General features: G+C 47.8%; 2 protein-coding genes across 2 annotated transcripts; one reads left to right on the top strand and one right to left on the bottom strand.

Annotated features, from left to right (window-relative positions):
• The first annotated feature begins 290 nt into the window (after positions 1-290).
• ENDOG (endonuclease G) lies at positions 291-3578 on the top strand. The gene is made up of 3 exons (XM_081967041.1): positions 291-851; positions 1584-1693; positions 2691-3578. The coding sequence occupies exons 1-3, from the start codon at positions 348-350 to the stop codon at positions 2974-2976; spliced, it is 900 nt and encodes a 299-aa protein (XP_081823167.1). The 5' UTR covers positions 291-347; the 3' UTR covers positions 2977-3578.
• A 302-nt stretch (positions 3579-3880) lies between these two features.
• LOC309399350 (uncharacterized protein) lies at positions 3881-24045 on the bottom strand. Its single transcript, XM_081967086.1, has 27 exons — positions 23810-24045; positions 20391-20496; positions 18159-18217; positions 17512-17662; positions 16879-17028; positions 16420-16506; positions 16001-16129; positions 15209-15329; positions 15044-15120; positions 14471-14560; positions 14194-14383; positions 14019-14086; positions 12694-12780; positions 12174-12238; positions 11928-12045; positions 10598-10663; positions 9980-10022; positions 9275-9391; positions 8656-8815; positions 8485-8574; positions 8247-8296; positions 7439-7569; positions 6635-6707; positions 6456-6554; positions 5698-5800; positions 5149-5296; positions 3881-4716 (listed from the first exon to the last, which is right to left on the bottom strand). The coding sequence occupies exons 1-27, from the start codon at positions 23860-23862 to the stop codon at positions 4639-4641; spliced, it is 2709 nt and encodes a 902-aa protein (XP_081823212.1). The 5' UTR covers positions 23863-24045; the 3' UTR covers positions 3881-4638.
• Between the last annotated feature and the right edge of the window lie 49 nt (positions 24046-24094).

The raw sequence follows: 24094 nt of genomic DNA, 5'->3' as shown, positions 1-24094 counted from the left end.
GCTGGGGAATTCTGGGAGTTGAAGTCCACAAGTCTTAAAGTTGCCAAGTTTGGACACCCCTGGGTTAAAATGTACATTCTGGGCTGCTTTGCTTACCATCAGGGACACCTCTTTTCTTTTCACCCTTCCTCCTCTCCTTTCCCTTCCCTCCTTCCCTTGCCTCTCCCCTCCTCCCCCTCTCTCTTTAAGAGGCGAACTCTCCTTGTGCCGTATAAAGACCCCCCGTCCCCCTCCCCTCCCGCGCAGCGCCGTTGCCCTTTTAAGAGGCGGCCCTGGGGAGCGTCCTTGTATCGCTTTCTGCTTCCTCCCCAACGTTCCATCCCTTTGATCCCTGGCGCGCGGGAGAAATGCGGCGCTGGTGGGGCAACCTGGCGCCCTTGGCGGGATCGCTGGCGCTGGGGCTGGGCTTGGGCGCCGCCTGGGCCGGGGGGCAGCGCCGGGGCTCGGCGGAGGGGCTGCTGGCGCGGCTGCCCGTCGTGCCGGTGGCGGCCGCCTCCTCCTCTTCCTCCTTGGAGGTGGGCCGGGGCGGCAGCGGCGAGCTGGCCAAGTACGGCTTGCCGGGGCTGTCGCAGCTGCGGAGCCGCGACTCCTACGTGCTGTGCTACGACCCGCGAGCCCGGAGCGCCCTGTGGGTGGTGGAGCGGCTGGACGCGGCGGGCATCCGCGGCTCCTCCGAGCGGGCCGCGTGCGACTTCCGCGAGGACGACTCCGTCCACCCCTACCACCGCGCCAGCAACGCGGATTACCGGGGCAGCGGCTTCGACCGGGGCCACCTGGCCGCCGCCGCCAACCACAAGTGGAGCCAGAAGGCCATGGGGGACACCTTTTACCTCAGCAACGTCGCCCCCCAGGTCAGCCGCGGGGCCCACGCCTCGCCTCCCCCCCCCCGGTTGTGTGAGCGGGGCTTGGGTGTCATGTGACTGAGGGGGCAGGGGGTTGGGCTAGATGACCTTCAGGTCCCTTCCAGCCCTGGATTGCTGTGCTCTTTTAAGGGGTCCTCTGGAGGTGCGTCTAAGCTAGGCCAGGTTTGGGGTCTTCCCTCCCTCTCCTCTTCCCCTCCCTCTCTTTCTTTTCTCTCTCTCTCTCTCTTCCCTCCCTTTTTTCTCCCGTCCCTTTTTTTCTTTCTCTCCTCCCTTCTTTCTTTCTTTCTTTCTTTCTTTCTTTCTTTCTTTCTTTCTTTCTTTCTTTCTTTCTTTCTTTCTTTCTTTCTTTCTTTCTCCCTTCCCTACCTTTTTTTCTCCCATCCCTCCCTCCCATTTTTTCTTTTCTTCCTTCCTTCCCTTTTTTCTCCCATCCCTCACTCTTTCTTTCTCCCTTCTCTTTTTTCTCCCATCCCTCCCTCCTTCTTTCTCCCCTCCCTCCCTCCCTCCTTCTTTCTCTTTCTTTCTTTTGATGACGTGAACCCATGGAGGCCGCAAGGGTCATCAGTGTGAAAAATGGTCCTGCCACTTTTTTTCAGTGCTGTTGTAACTTCGGTCACTAAACGAATGGTTATAAGTCGAGGACTCCCTGTACTTTTGAATGTTTTAACGTTTTACGTCCCCTCGCACCTTCTATCTAACCTGGTGGCTTTGACTCCCTAGAATCCTCATTTAAATCAAAACGCCTGGAATAATTTGGAAAAATATTCTCGCAGTTTGACGAAGACTCACCAGAATGTCTATGTCTGCACCGGCCCACTTTTCCTACCCAGGTACCTGTTCCTCAGTTTCCCCTTCCTATCCTGCAGCCATCCCACCTGTCGCGGGGTCTGAGGGAAAAGGCACTGTTAAAAAAAAGTTATTTTGAATTTTTACCATGAGGTTGATTGACCGAAAGATCCAAGCAGATCTTAAAGCAACGTGTCTGGTTGCGACGGCATAGAAAAAAAAATTGGGTGCAGACTAAAACTCTATATTTCTGCACGGTCTGTGGCAAACTCTGCCTGCCCGGGTACTTTTATTGGCCGAATGTCACTGCACAAAATTTATCTAACGCCATTAAAACAAGGTTGTGGGGTCATGTATTATTTCTTTTTTGAAACTTACTATATGTGTAAAGGTAAAGGGACGTGGTGGCTAAGATGCTGAGCTTGTTGATCGAAAAGGTTGGCAGTTCGAATCCCTAGAGCCGTGTAACAGAGGGAGCTCCCGTGACTTGTCCCAGCTTCTGCCAACCTAGCAGTTCGAAAGCACATTAAAAATGCAAGTAGAAAAATAGGGACCACCTTTGGTGGGAAGGGAACAGCGTTCCGTGCGCCTTTGGCGTTGAGTCATGGCGGCCAAGTGACCACGGAGACGTATTCGGCAGCGCCGGCTCTTTGGCTTTGAAATAGAGATGAGCACCACCGCCCCCTAGAGTCAGGAACGACTGGCACAGATGTGCGAGGGGAACCTTTACCTTTATATGTGTAAAACAAAGTTGTCAACTATAAGGAGTAGTGCTCATAAACAATGAAAAAGATCATTAATCTCAAATTGAAAATTTGAAAGATCTTTAATCTGAAAAAAAGAATGAGAAATTTGTAGAAAATTTGTTTTGTGATTGTATGTAAAAAAACAACCACCCCACTCTATATTTTATAAACACTTGGGAGTTAGCTCCTCTTGAGGAAGCCAAACCCATCCCATTTGGGTCTTTGATAATGTAAATCCGTGGGGTGAGGACTAGAAACCTATAGAGGTGGTTTATAAGGGCCGTTCTCTCCGCAGGATGGAGCCAGATGGGAAGATGTACGTGAAGTACCAAGTCATCGGCCGGAATCACGTGGCTGTCCCCACCCACTTCTTCAAGGTGCTGATCTTGGAAAAACCCAGGGGAGAAGTGGAGCTTCAGTCCTACGTCATGCCCAATGCCCCCATAGACGAGAACGTCCCCCTGGAACGCTTCCTGGTCCCCATCGAGAGCATCGAGAGGTCCTCGGGCCTTCTCTTCGTCCCCAACATCATGAAAAAGACCACCAGGCTGAAAGCAATCACGGCTGGGAGCTCGGCCTGAGGACCACTGCAGGGACAGACTGGGAGTGGCGTCAGAATAGAAGTAGTCCTCCCTTTGCGGCCACAACTGAGCCCGAGTATCCCTGTTGCTAAGCGAGTCAGTTGTTCAGTGCGTTTGGCCCCCTTTTCCGACTTTTCCTGCCCTTGTGGTTAAGCGAGGCGTTGCCATCGTTAGGGCGGCCACAGAGTTGTTAATCTGGATTCCCCGTGGAGTTCGCTGGTCAGAAGGCCGCAAGAGGGGATCGCGTAACTGCGACCGTCAGAAACGTGAGTTAGCTGTCAAGCCTCTGAATTTTGATCATATGACCGTGGGGAATGCTGCGACGGTTGTTAAGTGGGGAAAACGGTCATTGGGGAAGAGTATTTAGTTTCTTTTAGACACGCTAAGGATTTTTTAAAAAAAAAGAATTTCTTGCAGGGAAATTTTCTGGGGGGGGGGGGACAATGGGCAAGGTAGAGGGGTGCACTGCCTCATCTCAGGGAAAACAAGATGCTGTTTTTTCTTTGCCCCAACTCAGGTTGAGGGTTGCATTTTGAGACAGGGAGAAATAATCGATACCTTCAGATCTGTTTTGCACAATAAAACACGACAAATTGCTCAGAGATGGTCCTGGAATTTCGTTTCCCAAAACCAGCTGATCTCTGAAACTCCGCCTTGTATCTTGTAAGCACAGTATGACTACAACTAGGACTTGGGGGGGGAGGGACAACAGCCCCCTTCTCCCATTTATTTCTGCCATGTAAATAGAATAGAATATGGAATGAATAGACTAGACTAGACTAAGGAAGAGAGTAGAGTAGAGTAGAATAGAATTCTCTGTTGGCCAAGTGTGATTGGACACACAAGGAATTTCTCTTTGGTGCTGATGCTCTCAGTGGACATAAAAAGATACATTCGTCATGAATCATAAGGTACAACATTTAATGGCAGTCACAGGGTACAAATAAGCAATCAGGAAACTATAAATTGCAAGGATGCAAGCAAAAAAGTTACAGACCTGCAGTTGTAAGTGGGAGGAGATGGGTGATAGGGAGGATGAGAAGATTAATAGTAATACTAATGCAGCCTTAGTGAATAGTTTGACAGTGGGGAGGGAATGAATTGTTTAACAGAATGATGGTGTTTGGGGAAAAAAACTGTTGCTGTGTCTAGTTTGTCTTGGTTTGCCGTGCTCTATAGCTGTAAATAATCCTTTAAAAAACATTTTTTCCCACCGACGGAGAGGATGGAGCAACCCCCCTTCCTCCAGCTTCAACTGCAGTTTCTGGTTTGAGGGAGGGGGTTGCGGTCCCCCCGTTGTTATAAGTAACTTTAAAAACACACCAACACGAATCAAATGGAGGTGTGGCCCCTCCACTTTTTGAAGGGAAAGGAGCTGCAGAATGCTGGGAGTTGAAGTCCACACCTTGTCGAGTTGCCAAATTTAAGAACTTTGTTCTATGATCCGTCTTAAACCCCGTGGGTTCATGGGTGCCACCATCTCGACACCCCCTCCCAGGGTGCCCCAGTGGGTCCATTTAGGCAGCTGGACCGGCCCTCGTGCATTTGTTCCCCACCCAAGGGATTATTTGAATCCGTAGCAAAAACAGCTTTGCTTCTCTTCTTCCTTGTTGGCCTCACCACCATCCATTGGGGGGTGGGGGGCTCACTCACAACTGGCACTCAGCTCCCACTTCGTCCTTTCTTAGCCGCTGCATCAATCTTGGGCCTCAGCGCCGAGAGAGAGACCAGGAGGGCTTCCTACAAAGACCCGGGAAAGATCTGAAGTCAGCCGCTGGATTAAAAGGATCACTTCTCTCTCCTATAATATATCAGGCCTGCAGCCATCTTTTCTTTTGGGTCTCTGGCCTGCCACACTTTCTCTTTATTCCACTAGGCATTTTCTATGGTGGGAAAATTGGGGGGGGGGATTGTACGGAGTGAGATGCTATGTAGCCATAACAAAATTCTTTCTGGAAAGCCAAGGTCATCCTTTGTCTTTGAACCTCTGCACCTGGCCGGAACTGGATGGGTGGAAGCTGCCAGCATGGCAGTGGGAGAGTGCACCATGGGATGGACTTGTGGGTGTGGGGGGTCAAGATCTTGAACTTTCAACTGGGGGGGGGGGAAGCTTTCAGATTGAAAGCTTCCCTACCCAGTTGCCTGGTGGGCCACAACACAACCCTGGCTTACCTCCGTCCTGATGGTGCGGCTTCCTTGCCCCGGACAGGTGTTCAAATACAAATCGAACAAGGTACTAGGGTCGCTGACATCCAGGTTGGGATCTGCATCCACTCCAGTTTCAAGGCCCTGCACACCGCCGAAGACGATTAAAGCATGACTGCCAGGAAGAGACAAGGAGAGAAGGGGTCACAGGAAGGCTGTCTCCAGCTCCTACAGGGCAGAGACAGGATCTACGAAGGACCCTGGAGGTCTTCTAATCCAACCCCCTGCTCAAGCAGGAAACGTTCTGGACAAATGGCTGTCTCAAAATTTCCAGCCGTGGCGCATCCACAACTTCTGGAGGGAAGCTTAATTGTTCTCACCGTCAGGAAATGTCTCCTTAATTCCAGGTTGCTTCTCTCCTTGACTAGCTTCCCTCCGTGGCTTCTGGTCCTGTCCTCGGGTGCTTTGGAAAATTCGGTTGACCCCCCTCTTCCCTGTGGCAGCCCCTTTTCCTTTTCCCTAATTCTTGCAACAGTTTTAGCATAAAACATAACACAGGAAATTCACTGTGGCTACCTGAAGGCAGGTAGAGTGGCTTCATCTATGGAGGATCCACGCTCCGAGGTTCCAATGGAGAGATCGTAGCCATCCTTGAATGGGGATTCAGCAAAGACAGCACCTGGTAAGGAAGAAATACAACTTTTGAAAGTGCAGTTTATACTCTGATATCCCCAAGGCAGAAGCCATTCATTCCCTCAAAATTTGAATGCATGGCGCTTTCGTGTCAGCCATAAATAAATATAAACAAGTAACTTTTGTCCTGGGAGCCCCCTCATGCAAAGAGCAGGTAACAAAACCTGAAACAAAATAAAACCCCTTACTATATTATAGTCCTCGACATATGCCTATCATGGAGCCTCTCATGTCACCTCTGATGTCTTTTAACACTACAGTTGTTAAAGCAAATTGTGTGATTGTTAAGGGAACAAATGTGCAGTTTTGCTGAAGACCAGAAGTAAGGTAAAGGTAAAGGTAAAGGATCCCCTCGCACATCTGTGCTAGTCGTTCCCAACTCTAGGGGGTGGTGCTCATCTCCGTTCCAAAGCCCAAGAGCCAGCGCTGTCCGAAGACGTCTCCGTGGTCATGTGGCCGGCATGACTCGACGGCAAAGGCGCTGTTACCTTCCCACCAAACATTTTTACAATATGTATTTTTACATATTGTATTCTCAGAAATCTCCCCTAAAAGGATCCTTTGGCATTCAGTTCCTTTTTTCCTGTTCCCAGCTTTGGGTAAAGATTTTACGGAGAGAGAAAAAGTTCACGCAGACTTACTCAGACACGAAGCCAGTCGGACGCTGTAGCCCCAGTAAAGGCCAGAGATGGTGCGGGGATTTTGTGACGACACAACAACTCCCTTCTGCGTTTTGCTCTCTGAAAGAGAAAGGAGTCAGGGCCGGTCAGAAGTTTTGATTTGAGTTTCTAAGCCGAGACGAGGACTTGTCGAACCGTACCTGCATTCTGCTTTTCATCCAGGCGCACGGTGACACGAAGGCCAGCTTCCAATTGTTTGTCTATCTTGACCTCCTGTAGGAAAAGAAGACCAGCATGGAGCATCAGTTGGTCTGGGCACAGCAGTCAAACCAACTGGTCCGTCTCTCTATCCATCCATCCATCCATCCATCCATCCATCCATCCATCCATGTGTGTTTGTGTGTGTGTGTGTGTCTCTCTTTCTACCTTCCTCCCCATAATGGTAAAGGTTCCCCTTGCACATATATGCTAGTTGTTCCCGACTCTAGGGGGCGGTGCTCATCTCCCGTTTCTAAGCCGAAGAGCCAGCGCTGTCCGAATACAAGTCTCCGTGGTCCTGTGGCCAGCATGACTCAACGCCGAAGGCGCACGGAACGCTGTTCCCTTCCCACCAAAGGTGGTTCCTATTTTTCTACTTGCATTTTTTATGTGCTTTCGAACTGCTAGGTTGGCAGAAGCTGGGACGAGTCACGGGAGCTCACTCCATTACACAGCACTAGGGATTCGAACTGCCGACCTTTCTGATCAACAAGCTCAGGGTCTTAGCTACTGAACCACCACGTCCCTATCTGTGGTCAATCATCTCTCTCCATCTGTCCATCCATGTCATCTGTCTGTCTGTCAAACCAGCCAAACAATCAGTTGCAGCCTCCCACTCGGCCAGTCATTGGCTGAGCAGCTGCCCCATCACAGAATGTCCCCCATTGATCTCAAGGAAGGCAGAGAAGACGGACAGGACAGCCGGCGCTCAGTTATTCTGACCCAGTTCAGCCTCCACGAATTACCTTCCGCATCCCACAGTTCACGAAAGACCCTCGGCCAGGCTTGGTAAGCCGGGCCAGAACGACCCCTTCCCGATATTCCGACTCTTCGTCCATTCGGACGTGGTGTGGGCTGTCCAGAGGGTTCAAGAGCCCTGAAATGATCCGTGTAACAGATTTTAAACATTAAAAAGACATTTCTACAAAACAAAGGCAATTTCTCATCCAAGTAATCCTCAACTTATAACCACAACTGAGCCCCAAATTTCTGTGGATAATATCTGTTGTTATGTGAATTTTCCCCATTTTACGACCTTCCTTGCCACAGTTGTTAAGTGAATCACTGCCATTGTTAAAGTGAGTAACACGGTTGTTAAATGAATCTGGCTTTCCAATTGACTTTGCTTGTCTGACGGTCGCAAAAGGGGATCACATGATCCCCGGGACACTGCGACCGTCATAAATACGAACCAGTTGTCAAATGTCCGAATGTAGATCCCATGATCATGAGACTGCTGCGACAGTCGTTAAGTGTGAAAAATGGTCATGTCACTCTTTTCAGATGTAACTTTGAACAGTCACTAAATGAACTGTTGTAAGTCGAGGACTAGCCTTGTAGGCTTCGTATAGTTTTATTCTTTTTAACGCTGTAAGCCGCCTACAGTTACCGTGGTTGGCAGCCAAATAAATCCAACAAGCAAATAAACAAATCCCGTAGCTCCCTGATCCCGTTTGGCCATGTTTTCTGCCAGCTGGGGAATTCTGGGAGCTGAAGTCCACCACATCTTTCGGGTAAGACTACATGAGGAGGAAAGCGGAATCCAGGACTCACCAGCAAACTGCAGGTCCTGATGCTTGGGGAAAAAAGACTTCCTTAGGTACCTGTTCAAGAAAGAAGAGCACAGAAGGCCTGTCGCAGGGATACCAGAGCCTCTGGCGACTGAAGGATGCCAATGCCAGGTGAGACAGACAGACAGACAGACAGAGTAAGCAAGCTAAAAGGCCCAAGGTCATGATTGCACCTTGTTTTGGCCCCTTTTGAACCGGGCAGCCTTGGCAGGATGACTTACTGTGGGCACTCCAGGTACTGAAGGATCCGAGCTAGCTGGACGCAGGCCTGGCCTTTGCCCTTGACCCCCTGGAACTCGCCTTCGATGGTCCTGAAAGGCAAGCGGCAAAAGTCACGCAAAACTCCACACAAAACAGGACAAATCGGAATGAAAGTGGGGCCACCCGCTTACTTGGAATTTTCTCCTTGTTCGTCAAACACCACAATTTCGTCCACGCAGAAGACGACACAGGCACGGGCTATCTGTCCGGCCAGATACGTCCGCAACTCAGGAGACTGCGCATTACTTAGAATTGAGCCGGGGACAGCCACGCTGACTGTGTAGTGCCGCCCTGGGAAAGAAAGGGAGAAGTTAGGAAAAAGCAATTCCACTCACACCCCACCCCCAAAAGAAGCATTCCTTCCATTCCTCTTTCTCCCTCCTTCCTTCTCTTTCGTCTGAACGTACTTAATGCCCCCTTTTCCTCCTATTTTCCCCACAACAACCACCTTCTGAGGATTCACCGTCAGCTCAACTCACCGTCTCCTGGCTTCTGGGCCAGCAGCTTCATCGGTGCCCTAAACAGACACTTTTTATCTAATCTAATATTACTGTATTTATTAATTCAGTTTCTGATTTTTGTGCTGTTGATCAAGAAAAGGAGAAACCAACAAAAGGAAAACAAACCTAACTAGGATTAACCCTCAATCCACCATGCAATGAAAATACACTTGACCACTCTTGGCCCAAGATGTCTGTCTGAACCCAACTTTTCTCGTTCCTAGTCCGATACCCAAAATAGTTTTCCTACCTTTTTCCTCCGTTGGCTTTGCTTCTTCTCTCTCTCTCTCCATCAGCTCTCGGGCTTTCTCCTTCTCCAGCTTCTTCAATAGTTTTATCTCTTTCCATTTTTTCTTCTCTTCTTTTTCTGGAACAGAGAAGAAATTCGGACGGGGAAGAAATGGGCCATCAACATCACAGTATTGTCCATCTCGTTGAGCAAACTCTCCCACGATGGTTCACCCACCCTCGTTGAGCAAACTCTCCCACGATGGTTCACCCACCCTGGTTTAGGGCAAGGCTCCTTGTGCCAACCCAGCCCATCATACTTTATTCATTAAACCATAGCTAGATAAACCATGGCTTGGGGCAATGGGCTGACCTAGCCATCAATTCAAATACTAATCTCCTTTCAAATTAGATAAAATTAAGGTAAATTGGTTCTAGTTTTGACTGGGTTAGCGTGGGCTGAAATTTGTCTGGATCCAAGCAATGGTATTTTATTGAACAAGCTATAGTAAAGCTACCTATGTGTGTAAACCAGGTGTAGAATTGGATAACAGGACAATCAGATCTGGCACATTTCCCACCTTTTTATCGTAGAATTTAAAAGGAAAAATTCACTTATTCATAGTTTTTGGCTCTAAAGATTGTAGCCTTCTAGTTTTATGACACAAATGTTATACAGAACTTTTTTAGCTCTTTAAAAAAAAGTCTTTTAAAAATCAGATCTTACTTTGTTGTTTCCATTTGCGCCAATCAACCTTCTCTTCTTTTCCCTAGAAAATTAGTGCAGAGGCTTGGTCAGTTTGAAAGACGGAGGCTAATTAGCAAACCCTTGTTCCACAATTGTTCCCCAATTGTTTCCCTTATTCTGTTGCCCAAATGCTTCTAGTAACCCCACCAGAACAGAGCTGCCTCTTCTTAGCTGGCTTCCCAAGTATGGAAAACATGGATTTATTATATTTCTTACTGATCTCTTGTTTACCATCTGAAGTCCTTCAATATCCCTGTTTTGCTAATCTGCCTGGTGTAGAAAACGTAAAACCTGAAGCCTTCCCCCACACCCTGTCTTTTAAGATGGGTTGGCAAAACATGCTGAACCCAGGTTAAAAGAGCAAAACTATGAAATAATAAAAGTGGGATAAAAATTGAATAAATAAAAGGGATCAATCCATCAATCAAATCCACCAATCCAATCAATCAGAATCCATTGTTACAAATTCTCAGCCAAGAGGATTCAAACGCCGGCGTGAAACTCTTCCGTTCAGCACCACCGCATAGAGCCTCCCTGCCCAGGAGCAGTCTACCAGCGCCCCCCCTCCCACCCCCGTTAATCCGTCCCCGCGTTCACCTCCCGCACGCGCTTCGCCCCGCCGCGCTCCGCCATGTTGCAGCCAGCCAATCCCGGGCCCTGCAACTACCGGAAGCAGCCCTGATTGGGTGGAGCGGGAAGGAGCCCTAGATTGCTGGAAATATAGAGTGGGCCATCCGGCTGCATAGATGGGAGTTAGCGAGGTTGGATTTCCTTTCTTCTCTATTTTCTTTTCTTTCTTTCCTCTTCCTTTTCCTTTATTCCCTCCTTTCTTTTCCTACTCCCTCTATTGTTCTTTCTTTTCCTTTCTTTCTCTCTCTCTCTCTTGCTTTATCTTTTTCTTTCCTCTTCCTTTTCTTTTTCCTTTATTCCTTCCTTTCTTTTCCTCCTCCCTCTATTGTTTTCTCCCTTCTTTTCTTTCCTTCTCTCTTTCTTTCTTCTCTCTCCCTCCCCACTCCCTCTCTTTCTTTTCTGGTGTCCCTGTAGGTTTTAAGGCAGTTTTTGTGTGATTTTTCTGCTTGTGTTTTTAAAAAAAACTCATTTAGCTATTTGGGGAGGAGGGGAAGTGTTCCTTTTTATTCAATAAAAGGAACACTTAAATGAGGGGGGGGCGGGGGGGGGTTCTCTTGCTTTGCATTTTTGTGGAGCAAAGACTAACCCTTGACAGTAACTCCAAGTAACATTTCCAAGTTACTCGGGCAGGGTATTGAAACCTCAGGCTTAAAAATGTGCCCGGTGTGTAAGTGCCAAGAGCGTTCAAACGTCCAGGTTCAAGCAACCTCCTAACCACGCATGGTGGCGTGAACCTGGCTGAAACCATTTGGGTTGAGTCTGACCTAGCGCATGATCACGAAACCCTTGCAAAGTTGTTCAGGTAACCATGAAAGGTGAGCATCGCCTCTTCCGTTGATGCATCCAAGCAATGCTGGCTCCTGTGGTCTGGCAGGCAACCCCTGCAGGTTAAAATTGATCGTGGGAATGAGAGGGAAGCCCAACCTCCCGAACTGTTGCTCTGTGCATGAGATTTACGGTCCCTTCCAGACAGTGGTGGGATTCAAAAACGTTTCGCTACAGGTTCTTTGGGCGTGGCCTGGCTTGGTGGGCGTGGTAGGGGAAGGATACTGCGAAATCCCCATTCTCTCCTGATCAACTGGGACTCGGGAGGCAGAGAATAGATGGGGGCATTTGCCGGTTCTCCAAACTACTCAAACTTTCCTCTACCGGTTCTCCAGAAGTGGTCAGAGCCGTCTGAATCCTACCTCTGCTTCCAGCCCTAGGAGTCTACACATAGCTCGGAACAAACGCTCTGCAGACAAGCAGCACGGAGTGCAATTTTAATTAAAACTTGACACCCTGAGAAAGCAGCAACCCTTGGGAGGTTTTCAGCATCTCCAGGGGTGTGAACTGTATCGCCACTGGGCTGAGTGGCAGCCCCCATCATCTTGCTGAGGCTTTGGAAGACCAGCTGGCCGGGAGCCTCACAGACCCTGCAGAGGGAGGAGGAAAGGAGATCAGCCTCAAATTGCCCAGGAAATCAGCCTCCCCCGTAGGGCAGGTGGCCTAAAGGTTCCCAACGCTTGCCTCGGCTTCTCTCCCCGGGGCTTTGATGCTTCACTGGTTTTGCCTTTCCTGGCTCCATTCCTTCAAGATGTCCCCGGCGGCTTCCAAGGTCGAATCCTCCTAAAAGGTGGAAAGGAAAAAGGATGAGCTTTTAAAAAATAAAATATACATTTTTTATGGAATCATTGTTTTGAAAAAGTGATAAACTAAACGTGAAACAGGATTAGGATTAGGACAGGGAAAAGGCAGAGGGAAAGGAGAAAGGAAGGAAGTAAATGGATGAAAAAAGGGAAGGGAAGATTTTGATCACGGGAACATGGAAATATTGCAACAGTCATAAGTGCGAGGAATGGTCGGTTGAATGCCACTTTTTTGACTGCTGTTGTAACTTTGAACGGTCACTAAATGAATTATTTGTAAGTGGAGACTCTACTTGTATATTGGTTAAAACAAAATCCCACAATTCCAAGAAGCTCTTTCTTTCTACTCTGCTTTGAAACCCAGACTGAAAAAGTAACTTTTAAACATTATTTGTTGTTCACCGCCCCCCCCCCGCCCCCCCTGGATAACTTTACCTTTGCAAAGCAGAAACGCAGAAAATGGTCAAAATTCTTCTTCTGCGGGAGACTGTAGAAAGCAGAGACAGGGATGGAAGCCAGTTGCTGTAGGGGAAGGACATGAAAAGTCAGCACAAAAGGCAAAAAAAGAACTGAGAGCAGAATTTATTCTATGTTAGGATCATTAAAGTATCAGCCACTTTATGAGTTCCACTCAAAAGGCAGTTTGGGAAGTTGCAATGTCTTCTTGTCCATCGTCCCTAAAAATGAGGTTTACCTTTCAAAGAGAGAGAGAGAGAGAGAGAGAGAGAAATGGGGCAAAATTTTCCCAGTTCAGAATAAAACATTAATAAAGGAACATTTTTTTATGTTGTAAGATGCTGAGAGTCATTGGATAGGAGATGGGAGGCAAATAAATTATACAAACAAACATTTATTCCACTTCCTCTGGATGCATGTTTTAGAATTGAATTATTACTAGACAGCAGACTAAAAAGCAGACACACACACCCCCTCCGTCAACAAAAGTGCGCCTAGTCTAGGCTACGGTTTTCCCAGTTGCAATGGATGGCTGAGAAGGTTGGGCCATAAGGAAGGCTGAGCACCAAAGAATGGAGGCCTTTGAACTGTGGTGCTGGAGAAGACTCCTGCATTGAGTCCCTTGGACTGCAAGGCCATCCAACCGGTCAGTCCTAGAGATCAACCCTGAGTGTTCTTTAGAAGGCCAGATCCTGAAGAGGAAACTCAAAGACTTTGGCCACCTAATGAGAAGGAAGAAGGACTCCCTGGAGAAGAACCTCATGCTGGGAACGATGGAGAGCAAGAGAAGAAGAAGGGGACGACAGAGAAGGAGGGGGCTGGATGGAGTCACCAAAGAAGTCGGCCTGAGCTTCAATGGACGGGAGAGGATGGGAGAGGACAAGAAGGCCTGGAGGGACGTTGTCCATGGGGTCTCGATGGGTCGGACACCACTTCGCAACTAACAACAACAATCAAGGCGAGATCCATTCTAGAACTAAGGAGACATTTACTGACAGTGAAAACAATTCATCGGTGGGATGGCTTCCCTCCAGAGGTTGTGGGTGCTCTCCATTCCTGGAGTTTTTTAAGAAGAGACTGAACAGCCAAAATGAGCAGGGGGTTGGACTACAAGACCTCCAAGGTCCCTTCCAACTCTGTTCTTCTGTATTTTGTTCACCTTCTGGGACTGTAACAAGAGCCAGCTGGTAAAAACCTTCCAAGTGAAGCTTTAGAGCCCCAGTAAGGGGGGATTATTTGGGGCTCAGGGTTGAAATGAGGGGTCCTGGGTGCTGAGAGAGACCCCCCGCGCAGTCTCCGCTCACCTTGTTCTTAATCATCCATTTTGCAAAACGAAAATCGTAGGGTTCTTCCGAAGGGGGCAAATCGATTTCTGGAAGAGAAGACAAAGGATGGGACAGCCCCTGCCAGCCTCCCCTGCCTGCTTACTGAAGTCCCTGCCATCCCCGGGACGTTTGGCGTGGCTGGGGGCAAACTCACTAAACGTCGAGAGGTCGGCTATCAGGTAGTAGGTGCCCTCTGGCACGATGGGTTTCATGCCCACGGAGACCAGGCTCTCCACCAGCAGGTCCCGTTTCCGCTGAAGCTCTTGGGGCAGCTGCACAAAATAGCTCTCAGGCTTGCCGAGGCGCCCCAGCTCTTCTTCAAGCCCATGGGCCACAGCCTCCTGCTGAAGCAAAGGGCGAGAGAGAGAACGATGGGGCAGCAAGCCAGCGTCCGGTGGTCAAGCCAGCAAAGGCCGGCCCTGTCCGCTTACCTGAGCCGCCGTGGCACAGTGGTAGATGGAATTTTGGTGAACGGTTCTCAGGTGCTTTAAGAGGCGTTGGGGCCCAATGGCCCAGCCCACCTGTTGAGACGAAAGAGGACAGAGGATTATTTCGTATCTTTCGTCTTTCTTCTTCACCTCCTTGGCTATTATATTCCTAGGTCGGCAACCCACGGCTCTTTCCTCCCTCTGCTGCAGCCCCACAACTGGTAGGGCTTTCGGTTAGGACAGGGAGAGGAAAAAGGACTTTGGTGACCGTCGGACAAGCAGAGTCCACGGGGAAGCCAGATTCACTTAAGGACCACATCTCTAATTAAACAACGGCAGCGATTCACTTAGCGACTGAGCCAAGGAAGGTTGTAAAAGGGGCAAAAGTCACTTCGCAACTGTCTTGCTTAGCCACGGAGGTTTTGAGCCCAATGGTGGCTGTGGTTCGAGCGCTAACTGTAGATCTGTCGCTTTCTACATTTCAGTGAGAGCAAGTTGTGATGCATGGAACCGAAGGCCTCCCTGTGTGCAAGACCCACCCTAAAACGTTGCGAACCGCCACGCCAGGCCCCTCACCTTCCATCCCGTGGCACTGAAGGATTTCCCAGCGCTGCTGATGCTCACCGTCCGCTCCCACATTCCTGGCAAGCTGGCTATAAAACAGAGAGAGAGAGGAAGGAGCATCCCGTCTCTTCACCCAAGGACACTCGTGGGAAGACCCTCAGAGTCGGAGGTCCTTACCCATCCTCACGTGCTCATTTCCGTCGTAAACCAGCCACTCGTAGACTTCGTCGCTGAAACAGATCACGTCGTGCCTGACGCACAGCCCCGCAATGAGCTCCATTTCTGCTCTGCTGAAAACCTGCAGGGCACAGAGGGACTAACGCAACTGTCACAACAACAACAACAACAACCACCACCCTGGAAGGTGGGCTGGACCTGGCCCAGGCGCTCCAATTACGCTCCCCTTCCAGCTTCTCCATTTGATAAAAACTGAACGGGCAAAGACTCCAGACTTTGTGGGGGCTGCAACACTGGAGGTTTTTAAGGAGAAATTGGACGTCCGTTTGTCTGAAGCGCTCGAGGGCAGCGAGGGCAAACCTTATCAGCACCCAGTGGCCAAACTGGAGCCTGTGTACATGCCTGTGTGCAGGCCAGAGCACCGAAAAGCTGAAGACCAGCCGGATGGCACATGCATGGGGGCCATTTTTCAGGCCATTTTCAGGCCGTTTTGGGGCTGTTTTTTACCTGAAAAATGGCCTGCAAAACAGCCCCCCAAATAGCCTGCAAAACAGCCCCCAAAATAGCCCGAAAAACAGCCAAAAACGCTGTTTCCCGGCACCCACGAAGAGCAGCTGGTGATGGCATGCATGCCCACAGAGAGGGTCGCCATCCGGGTTTAGGGTTCCCTGCTTGAGCAGGGGGTTGGAGTAGAAGACCTCCAAGGTCCCTTCCAGCCCTAGGAGTCTATGATTTAAATACACCCCCCCCCCCCTGATGGCCATATTACAATGGCAGAGAATGCACCATTACCTTCCCCAAAGGGTTGTTGGGAGAATTCAAAACCAGAACTTTGGTTCGTTTGGTGAACGCTGCCTCCAGTTCGGCTGGATCAAGTTGCCAGTCTCTGCTGGATGCCAGCTTTTCCCCTTTGGCAACTTTCTGGAGCAGAGAGAAAAAGGACATTGGTGAACGACCGAGTGCCCTCCAGATTCATTCATTTAATCTGAAAGTGCAAATCTCCCACCGTCTCTTTTACAGCCTGAGAAACTCGGGAGGGTTCCATAATTGAGCCTTTTTCTCCACCCATTATACAGCTAAAGGCTAAGAGGCTCTTATCCGTTCCCCTGGCAACCCCCCAAGGTCTTTCCCACAGACCATCAATGCCCTTAAATCTGAAATGTGTCCTCCCCTTCCTTATTTAGGTGACCCATTAGTGGGCATTCACTCACCAGCCGGAGGGGTACAAAGACGGGTCTCCCCCCTGCCATTTTGGTCATGGGCTCATAGCAGTCAAAGTACGGCTCAATTATAATCACCTAGAGAAAACCAAGAGGGGATTTGGTGTTTAATTGAATCAAGGACTGGCACGCTATCTTATCACACAAATACACTCTAACACAGAGATAGCTTTTAGGCTCCCACGTTCACCCATTTTCAAACACAGCGACACCCACTTTCAAACACCCTAGCTAGCAGCAAGGGAATTCTGGGAGCTGAAGTCCATGCAGCCCTGGAAAGGGGACAGCCTGGGAGAAGCAACTGCCAGCTTGAGCAAACGAAGCCCAGTAAAAGCAGCTGAGATGCCTCCTTCAATGGTTCAGTCGAGTCCGCTGCTCCCTGCCCACCGTGATTGAAACCCCGGACCCCCACTTCACTGAAGGGGGATGGATGGGCACCCCATCAATTACCTCGTCCCCCTCGTCCACCAGGGCCTGGAAGCAGCAGAAGAGAGCTTCGTACGCCCCCACTGTCACCATCACGTTCTTCAGGGGGTCCAGGTCTCTCTGGAGCAGCTTCCCAAAGAAACGAGCCAGGATCTCCACCAATCGCGGATGCCCCTGTGGGAAAAAAAAATCAGAAAATAATCAAGGATCCTTTTCCTGTTGGGACCGAAAGTCTGAAAAGAAAAAACATCGTAAATCTTTGGGATTCCTGGGTGCAACAAATGGCCCTAAATGTTTGCCAGATGCTGAGTGCCCAAAATGCAGTCACATGACCCTGGCGGATTTTGTTCTGACCGAGGTTTCTTCCCAAGAGCCTGAAGCAAACTCCTGGTCCCCACAAAAACCCCTTTTATTAATTGACTGTGGATTCTGCTCATTCACCTCCAGCAAAGTCTTTCAAGGGAGGATTCACGGTCACAGACCTTCTCTGGCTTGGAGAGCTGCCAGGCCCATATCTTCATTACTTGGCCAGGAGCCTCAGAGAGTCAAGAACCACATCACAGCGCCCAAATTTGTCCCAGACGGTTAACCAGAAACAAACTTCACCCATTTTTGGCAGCACGTCATTTGTGCAGGGAAGGCAGAGGTTTCACGTACAAAGGCCTGCGTGTATTGGTGCAGCTTGGTGTTTTCTCCGCTGATCGCTTCCACGTAGGCTTTCTTGATGAAATCCGGCGGGGAGAAATTGGGGAAACCTTGACCCAAATTCACTGCCTTGTGAGTAGCCGCTAGTCGGGAAAATTCCACCCTAAGGAGATAAAAATCATTTTAAAAATTGGCATAACCTTGGCCTGATGGTTAAGGCACCAACCAGGCTAAAAAGCCAGAGGTCCTGAGTTCTAGTCCTGCCTCGGCCATAAAAGCCAACTGGGGCCCTTGGGCCATCCCCTCTGTCAGCCTAGCCTACCTCGCAGAGTTGTTGTGGGGAAAATGGGAGGAGGAAGGTGTTTTCGATAGGTTTGCCACCTTGGATTATTTATTTAAAAAATAGTAACAAAAGGCAGGATATAAATAAATATGAAATCCACGATGGTCAACATTAAAATGGATGCTGTTCATGGAAAACCTTATTTTCCATGAAGAATGGGATGGTTTTACATTTTTGTAAATTGTCTTCCCTCTCTGACAAATAATTTGGATTTTGTGGGTGCCTCAGAGGGTCCCGGGGAGACGATGGGGGTCCTTGGGCCTCCCTTAAAGAAACCTTAAACCTTTCCCGAAGAAGCAAACTACAAACTGCCTACCAGATATTCTGGTCCACACCTTCCAACCGCCGGGCGTGAATTGCTTTGGCCATTTTTTCCTAGATTAAAAATAAGGAACCGATGGTGAATAACTCCATACCGTGGGCTGACCAACCCCAGCTAAGCCCTTCTTCAGGTAGCCCTCGGCTTACGACCGTTCATAGTTATGACCGTGCTGGAAAAAGTCCTCACACTTATCGAATGTTGCAGCATCCCCTTGCAATAATGAGAATTTGGGTGCTTGGGAAACAAGCATATATTTAAGAGGTTTGCATCCTTCCAGGTCATGTGAGACCTTCCCCATCAAACACCGTCAACGGGAAAAGCTGGATTCCCTTAACAACCGCATGTTTTGCATAACAACTGCAGTGACTCACTTAACAGCTTTAATTTTAAAAAATGTCCATCTGGCGTAACTTACTTAACTACCACATTGCTTAGCAACTAATTCCGGCCCCAATTTTGGTCGTAAACCGAAGACTGCCTGGTAGTTGTTTTTCCCTTCCTTGCAAATGTAGCCGATCCCCGAAGGCCCAATCAGTACTGTCAACCCTTAGAAAGGAGACCACTCAGAGATGCAAGGGAGAGGCCGGTCTTTAAAGTCGGAAAAACATCCTGGAAGAAAATCAGAGCCAAGGAAAATTCCAGAGAAATGCAGCAGAACTTACAATACAATAGCAGATTGGAAGGGACCTTGGAGATCTTCTAGTCCAACCTCCTGCCTAAACTAGACATACCCAGTTCCTGCAACCCTTCTTCATATGTTTTAGCCTCCAGTCCCCTAATCCTCTTGGTTGCTCTTCTCTGCACTCTTTTTCTAGAGTCTCCACATCTTTTCTACATCGTGGTGACCAAAACTGAATGCCATCTTCCAAGTGTGGCCTCACCAAGGATTTATAAAGCGGTACTAACACTTCACGTGATCTTGATTCTATCCCTTGATTCTAACTTCTGAGTGTGTTCTAGGGAAATTGTGCAAGCGTAAATGTGTTGCACAAGTCCTGTTTTTTTTCCACGCTTCGGTTACAAGGAAATATCTCAGGTGTTGTTTTTTTCCAAATTGTAGAATTTGAAAAGAGCAAGCAACCCAGAAGAACACAAACCTGTGTCACACAACAAACACACCCCAGGCATCCAGATCAACCAACAGCAGCTCACAAACACGCCCTTACACACACAGGGGAGAACTTCGCATCTCTTTTGGAAGGGGAGAAAACTTCAGAGAAATTTGCACTGCTCTTTCAAGGTGGCCCCTGTGGAAATGGAAGTCCGCTCCGTTTCAGCTGCTGATTCTTAATCTTCTCACAAGACTTGGGACTTTAGACAAACAATTAAGCAAAAACTGTGACAGACACCTGGAGCTTTTTTCTCTTGCACAACACCTCCCCACCCCCTCTAACTCTTCCGTTTTGCAAATAGAGAATAAAGTTGCTTTAAATTTAAATGCCGCCCAATTCCCAATGACTCTCCGCAGCTTCTTATTCCCTGCTTTCCTCCTGAATTTCTACAGAGAAACTGTGAAGAGAAAGCTAGTGCCTCAGGGAGAAAGATTGCAATCTTTTCCTGACATGCTAGTTCCCTCCTTACGGGGAATTACAATGCCCCTATTTGAGTGAAGGTGGCAGGGAGGTGAACATTTTTCCTGGCTGTGCCAGTTCTCTCCTTGCATGTGAATTTCATGCTCTACGCCAGGGGTCTCCAAAGTTGGCAACTATTAAACAGGTGGACTTCCCCAGAATCCCCCAGCCGGCTAAGGAATTCTGGGAGTTGAAGTCCACATGTCTGAAATTGGCCAGGTTTGGATGCCTCTCTTCGAGGCAACAAATCCTAGGTACTGAACCATGGTGTTTTGACCGAGGCTTCCCAAGAGCCTGAAGGCAACTCCTGGTCCCGACAAAAAACCCTTTTATTAATGGACTGTGAATTCCGCTTCACATAATCCCCGAACTCCGGTCCTTCCGACGCGCCCTAAAAAGTTGGCTTTTCCAGCAAGCCGGCCTGGCCTGGACAGAATAAAATAAATGATTAATTTAATTGTTAATTTTAATCTAATTTTTAAAATTTTATTGTTAATATTAATTGGTTTTGGTTTTGGATACTTTATTTAATTTCCTTTTTAACTTTTGTAATATCTTTTTTTTTTTATGTTGTACTCCGCCCTGAGTCCTTTGGGAGAAGGGCGGCATATAAATCCAACAAACAAACAAACAAACATTCAGTTGTGCTTCCTACCTTGGTACGATAGTAGCCAAAGTACAGACACGGAGTTGTTCTCCACAGACTATGAATCAAAGGCAGGCCACGACAAGGCCAGCTGGCGGTCCAAAGAGCTCTGCACCTTTTCATGCATAAATAAAACAAAACAAATGTTTAACACTCTGCCTAATGGGATCTTCTCCTCTCGTATTGGATTTGGGCCATTAATAGGAACAAAACAAAAAAAACCCACATTTGCTTCAACAGTTAAGTTGGGATTCCTCTATTTGAGACAAGCCACAATGTCCCATTTCCCCCCCCCCCCAACCAACACCTGTAGTTCAACCTTTCTAAACCAGGTTTGCACACTAATCAGGGTTTAACCCTGGTTTAGTAAAGCAAGCAGAAGGGACTGTTGACTTTGGACAAAAATGTGGATGCTCTTGAATTTTGGTGTTGGAGAAGATCTTCTGTGCATACCATGGGTGGCCAAGAAAACAAACCAAGACATCTCAAATGTGCTTTTTTTTCTTCAAAAGGTGACTTGACTGTTTTAGATACGGATTAACAGAGTTGGAAGGGACCTTATAGGTCATCTAGTCCAACCCCCCGCCCAAGCAGGAGAAATGGCAGTCCAGTCTCTCTTGAAAGCCTCCAGGGATGAAGCTCCCACAACTTCCGAAGGCAACTTCTGTTCCATTCGTGGATTGCTCTCCCTGTCAGAAAGTTCCTCCTTATTTCCAGGTTGAATCTCTCCTTGGTCAGTTTCCATCCATTCTTCCTTGTCTGGCCTTCGAGTGCTTTGGAGAATAGCTTGAGCCCCTCCTCTCTGTGGCAGCCCCTCAAATATTGGAAGACTGCTATCATGTCCTTCTCTTCTCTAGACTAGACATACCCAGTTCCTGCAACCGTTCTTCATATGTTTTAGCCTCCAGCCCCCTAATCCTCTTGGTTGCTCTTCTCTGCGCTTCTTCTAGAGTCTCAACATCTTTTTATAATGTGGTGACCAAAACTGGATGCAAGGATGCAAAACTGGAAGAAGGGTGAAAGAGACCATCTATGCTAGAACTGAACAGCCCAGCCTCAACAGAAAGGGAATACAACCCAGTCCTTTCAGCAGTTCATTTCAGAAGGTTTATTCAAGTGCTAATTAAACCAGGGTTTCTCAATTTCAGTCACTTTAAGACATGTGGACTTCAACTCCCAGAATCCCCTGGTCTGAGGGGGTGTGGAACTCCCAGAATTCCTCAGGGTGATCTAGGAGTTGAAGTCCAACTCACACTTTAGTGCTGACAAGGTTGAGAAACAGTGATGGGGTCTGTAGCAACCCAATTTAAAATATATCACACTTTCTGAAAACAGTCTGAAGGTTCTCCATTCATTTCCCTTATCGCTAACCAGAGACCAGATTATTCAGCCTACAAAACGATACCCAAAAAGGAAAAACAAAGGAAGATTAGGAAAAGATTTCTAAAAAGATTAGAAAAATCAAGAAAGAAGAGTAAACATCTTAAGAGGAAACAATACAATCAAGCTGGATCTGAGTTGCAGAAAATCCAGACAATGGAAAGGCGAGAACAGAAAACGGGAATGTTTGTCAGCTACCAAATTCTTATCTGGCATCTAGGTTATTTCAACCGGCTCTGAAAAACCTCAACAACAGTCACACAAGTTTGCACAACACATTTCCTGGACAAATTAAACCGAAATTATTCCTTCCCAGAGAGGACTGAAACAGGTTTGAGAGACAGAGAGAGAGAGAGAGAGAGAAAACCATTGACTTCTGACTCTTTCCACTAGAGTGGGTTTAATAATTGCATTTACAGCCTGAACTTTGGGCATCGCATTTCGTTCCTGCAACTACACAATGATTCAACTTTCAAATTAAAATCTAACTTCCATTATCGTTCCTGTTTGGAGTACAAAAGCCAAAGGTAATTTCCCAATCGAAACAGGGCTGGAAACAGCCAGGAAGAAAAAAGACGATAAACTAAAATCTCTTAGTTTATGGGGGCATCTCACACCAGATCCCTTTGTCCTCCCCCTCCCCTCACCCCCTTGCAAAGTGACAGAGAGAGACCAAGGACACCCCTGTTCAACCTTGAGCTGCAAATATTCTCTTCTGCTCGTAGTATATCTTGTCGTTGCACAGCCCAATCTTTGAAGGAGGATTTAATTCAGCAGCCGAGTGGAGTGACGCCAGAGGTGGAAACCCTGCCCGAAAGCCACAGCTGGCAAGAAGAAACAGAGGCTACGCACACACACACACACACAAAGTCAAAAGACACTTACAACTTTGCTTTCTCACAACACAACATCTATCATCCTTCCTGGTCGGAGCCCAAAAGCCGCTTCTTCCAACAGCTGATTCGTTCTCCTTTTCTAGTGGAGGGATAAAGGAACTGCCAGCCAACCAGGAAAGCTACTGGCTGCGTTTAAAAATAGGCGTGTATGAGAGGGCCATGCGCTTCTATTTGCTGCATTAAAGCCTTGTGAGCTGCAGCTGGTTCGGTGGATTGCTGTGTGTGCGTCTGTGCGTTTCTTTTGTTTGGCCACAAATCAGGGTTTGGTCTGGCTTTATAATCCAGGTTATTCTCTGTCGATGAAAGTGGCAGCTGACAAGTTTGCAACATTGCACGCTAGTTCCCACATTGTACATCATCATATTATAGGATCGTCTGACTGATGATGTTACCTAGCTGGGTTAACAAACGTCTGACTGATGAATGAATGAAGCTGAATGAATGATGGACACTGGTGATATTATTATCCTTCTTGGTCATGAATATCCTTCTTGGCGTTATCTTGGGTCGGCAAGGACCCCACAGTCCTCCTCCTCCTCCTCCTCCTCTTCCTCAGATCCCCTTATTTCAACCTTGAGCTACAAATGTTCTCTTTGATCAATCGTCCTGTATTATTATTATTGCATACCTAAATGTACGTGGGTGTCTGTTGGGAACAGGATTGTAAAAAAGTTGTTTTTTTATTTATTAAAAAAACAACTTTTGGTTTCTGCTCTGATGAAATGGGGGGGGGAAAGTCTTTTCATTCTCCTTCATTAATATTTTAGCTTTTTTTCTGGGTCAAAACTTGGCAATGAAAACAATGCCACTTAGTGATTCATCTCCCCCAAAACTACTTTTCTCTGGAATATGATTCAATGAAAGTCTTCAGATTAGGTTGCTATTTAGGGGCCATTAAAACCAACATCTTTGGGATGTTTGCGGTATTGTATATGTTGGGATATCAGCATATACTTTTCTATTTTTAGAAACCACTTTTTTTTTTTTTTAAAAAAAGGGGGGAGCTTGATGGCATTTTAAAACCAAGCTAAATGGTTGGTTGGATGGAACTTGTGTTAAGTGAGTTTTGCCCCATTTTATCAACTTTCCCTGCCACAGTTGTTAAGTGAATCGCTAAATCAGTAACCCAGTTGTTAAGCGAATAGGACTTACCCATTGACTTTGCTTGTCAGAAGGTTGCAAAAGTGGATCGCTGCAACGGTCATAAATATGAACCAGTTGCCCAAGCGTCTGAATTTTGGACACAAGACCAGCCTTAAGTGTGGAAAAAGTCATAAGTCTTTTTTTCCATATTCTATTCTGTTCTCTCTTCTCCTCTTCTCTGTTCTATTCACTGGGGGTTTACAAAAAGAGGCGACGCACCTTGTCTGGGTGCTGGACTAGAGGACCTCCAGGGTCCCTTTCGGGCTGACTCTGGCGCCCTTGCCCAACATGGCC

Source organism: Natrix helvetica, assembly GCF_964273705.1.
Source record: "Natrix helvetica genome assembly, chromosome: 15".
Classification (NCBI taxonomy): Eukaryota; Metazoa; Chordata; class Lepidosauria; order Squamata; family Natricidae; genus Natrix; species Natrix helvetica.
The sequence above is the reverse complement of the archived record's forward strand: the minus strand, read 5'-3'. Positions and strand labels throughout refer to the sequence as shown.